At 44.1% G+C, this 2,888-nt stretch overlaps 1 protein-coding gene across 1 annotated transcript in view; it reads left to right on the top strand.

The window, feature by feature from the left end:
• Kif4a (kinesin family member 4A) overlaps positions 1-1,957 on the top strand; it is a 115,982-nt gene extending 114,025 nt beyond the window's left edge. Inside the window, exons 28-29 of the mRNA XM_005358641.3 lie at positions 865-987; positions 1,228-1,957. Coding sequence (XP_005358698.1) covers positions 865-987; positions 1,228-1,422 — 318 coding nt within the window. The 3' untranslated portion in view covers positions 1,423-1,957. The remainder of the gene's footprint in view (positions 1-864; positions 988-1,227) is intronic.
• Positions 1,958-2,888: the final 931 nt, after the last annotated feature.

The following is a 2,888-nucleotide window of genomic DNA, read 5'->3' as shown; positions in this document are numbered from 1 at the left end:
TCCTATAGGTGCTATTGCAGGTTAGAGGCATAGAGCATCCTATAGGTGCTATTGCAGATTAGAGGCAGAGAGCGTCCTATAGGTGCTATTGCAGGTTAGAGGCAGAGAGCGTCCTAAAGGTGCTATTGCAGGTTAGAGGCAGAAGAACTTTAATCACAGAAATAGCCAAAGCTTGACCTCATTTTCCTTCTTTTATAATTTTCTTTGAGACTAGGTCTTGCTAATTCCCCCAGGTTGTATCAAACTTGTCATCCCTCTGCCACAGCCTCCCAAATCCTGGTAGTAAGCTACCCCACACTCAGCTCGGCCTAATTTTAAAGTTCCCTTTACCGTATGTCTCATTCTAGACGTGAATAAGTCCTTGGAGTCTACCTCTTCCTCTTTGTTGTTATTTTGGTTTTTGGTTTGTTTGTTTGTTTTGTTTGTGTTTTTAAGACAGGGTTTCTCTGTGTAACAACTCTGGCTGTCCTGGAACTCACTCTGTAGACCAGTCTGACCTCAAACTCAGAGATCCACCTGCCTCTGCCTCCCAAGTGCTAGGATTACAGGCGTGCACCATCACTACCCGGCCTAAAATTTGTCTTAAGTTGAAGATATTTTCTTTTGTTGTTTTTTTTTTCCTTTTTTTGTTTTTTTGAGTCAGGGTTTCTCTGTGTAAGGAGTTCACCTCTTAAGCACAAACTCATTTCTTTGGGACAGAACATGTTAAGCCCCGTGGCTTCTCTGAACAGTAGCTCCCTTAGGTTTGCTTTGAGTAATGGGCTGATTGGATCCTCAGAGCTGGGACTTCCCTGGCTGAAGAGGAACAGGCTATTTTGTAACTCAGGGAGCTAAATTATAATAAGCCTGTCTGCTTGATTTCAGGATAACTTAGATGCTACTGAGCAAACCCAGGATTCTGAAAGTTCCTTTAAACTGGAAGACCCTACAGAGGTGACCTCAGGATTAAGCTTCTTCAACCCTGTCTGTACAACTCCCAGTAGCAAGGTGGGTGGCTAAATTCAAAACATGAAAAAACTGTGTTTGCATCCTTCTCTGCATTAGCTATGATAGAAGCCCACGGGAGATAGTTGTGGAGAAAGATATAATCAAATTGCTGCGCTGGCTGGAGTGTGTTATCTAATAGAGAGCATTTGTAGGGGATGCCTCATATTACTTGGGTTGTATGGAACCTTTGTAGTGGCTCAGCTGGGCCCATCTATTCATTTCTGTCTCTGTCTTTCCTAGATCCTAAAAGAGATATGTGATGCAGATCAGGTGCTGCTGGGCAGGCCTGCTTTTGTTCCTTCCTCTGACCACCCAGAACTGAGACCTTCAGAATCACAAGAAAATAAGGTCACAAGCAAGAAGAAGAAGCGAGCTCTAGCCAGCAATACCAGCTTCTTCTCTGGCTGTTCTCCTATACAGGAAGAGTCCCACTGAGGTTATGGTCATGGTCTCTCTCTTCTGTCTGTCCTGGACACATTCTCAGGGTGCAGCTCAGAGGGGAAGGGTGCTAAAGACTTCTGTAGCTTTTAGGTTTTGCTTTTGAGAAAAGGGAAAAAAAAGTGTCACTGAAAGGAAGAGGACCTTTGCTGAATGTTGACCTTTTCTGTCTACTCCAAACAACTACTTTTCTTCTCCAGAAGGTGCTGAGCCATCTGTTGGAAAGAACTAACTGACCTTCCTGATGACTGACTCATAGGACACCCATCCCCAGCACAATCTAGCTCTTTCTTTGCAAGCAATTGAGTTGTCTCCCCATGCCGCAGAGGCCAAGATGTTCCTCTCTCATGGTCATGTCAGCTGAATGGAGGAGCCTCGTGCAGGATGGAGACCTGACTCAACTCCATCACCGCACCTCAGGAGTGGGGCTGCTCCATTCCAACTGTGGATTTTAACAGGAACTTCAACTGTCTGTCATGTTGCTAAAGTGAATGAAACATTTTTAAATGTTAAGAAAATAAATAAACCTTAGCTCTTAAAGGAGATCCTTTTTTGTTAGAGGAAGAAATAAAATTCCAACACTTTTTCCTCAGCCCCCTGGGAAAACTGTTAAGGAGATCTATTACAATTTCCCCACAAGTCCGGATATTTCCTTCTCCTAGGAAGTCTGCCTAGTGTTTTGTTTGTTCGGTGTTCTGTTTTGTTTACAGGGATAGGAATTGACACGGGGCTTTGGACATGTCAGACAAACATTCTGTCACAGAGCTACACCCTGCCCCAACTTCCTACCCTTTCCTAGAGCCTGGCACAGAGCATGGCACTGCCTTTCTCTGCTGTGCTGCTCTAGGAAGTAGGAATGGCATGGCGATTGCCACATTCCTGCCATAATTGTATTTGCTTCTCACCAAAACATGCTCAAGGTTGATAGGAGCCTGTACTTTACATAGAAGAAAATAGAGTGTCGGCTTCCCCATACTCTAGCAAATGCCTGGGATAATGAGTTCATGGAGAAAATGGGTTTATTTTAGCTCACAGATTTGGAGGTTCTAGACCATGGTTTGTAGCCCATATCAGATCATGATAGAGGCATGTGATGGTGCAGAGCTGCTTACCTCATGGCCGGGATAGAAATACCAGTGGAAGGATCTGGATCCCATCATCCCTTCAAGAGAATACCCTAAAGTGTACTAAAAACATTCCACAAGAAGCTATCTCTTAAAAGTGTCCACAGCCTCCCAAATGGCACCACAGGCCAGAGAACAAATCTTGAACTCATGGGCCTTTCGGGGAATGCTGAACATCTAGCACACTGATAGTACCGACGTACAGGGAAGTAGTTATGGAGAGTTACAATGTTCGTGAAGAAGAGAACTCAATATATACACTTACTATATGACCCTTATGCCTTGCAGTCTGCTCAATGGGTGTAGCGCCACGCTGCTTTTCTTTTTTTTTTTTTTTTT

Source organism: Microtus ochrogaster, chromosome X (genome assembly GCF_000317375.1).
Source record: "Microtus ochrogaster isolate Prairie Vole_2 chromosome X, MicOch1.0, whole genome shotgun sequence".
Lineage (NCBI taxonomy): Eukaryota > Metazoa > Chordata > Mammalia > Rodentia > Cricetidae > Microtus > Microtus ochrogaster.
This window is presented reverse-complemented; position numbering and strand designations above follow the sequence as displayed.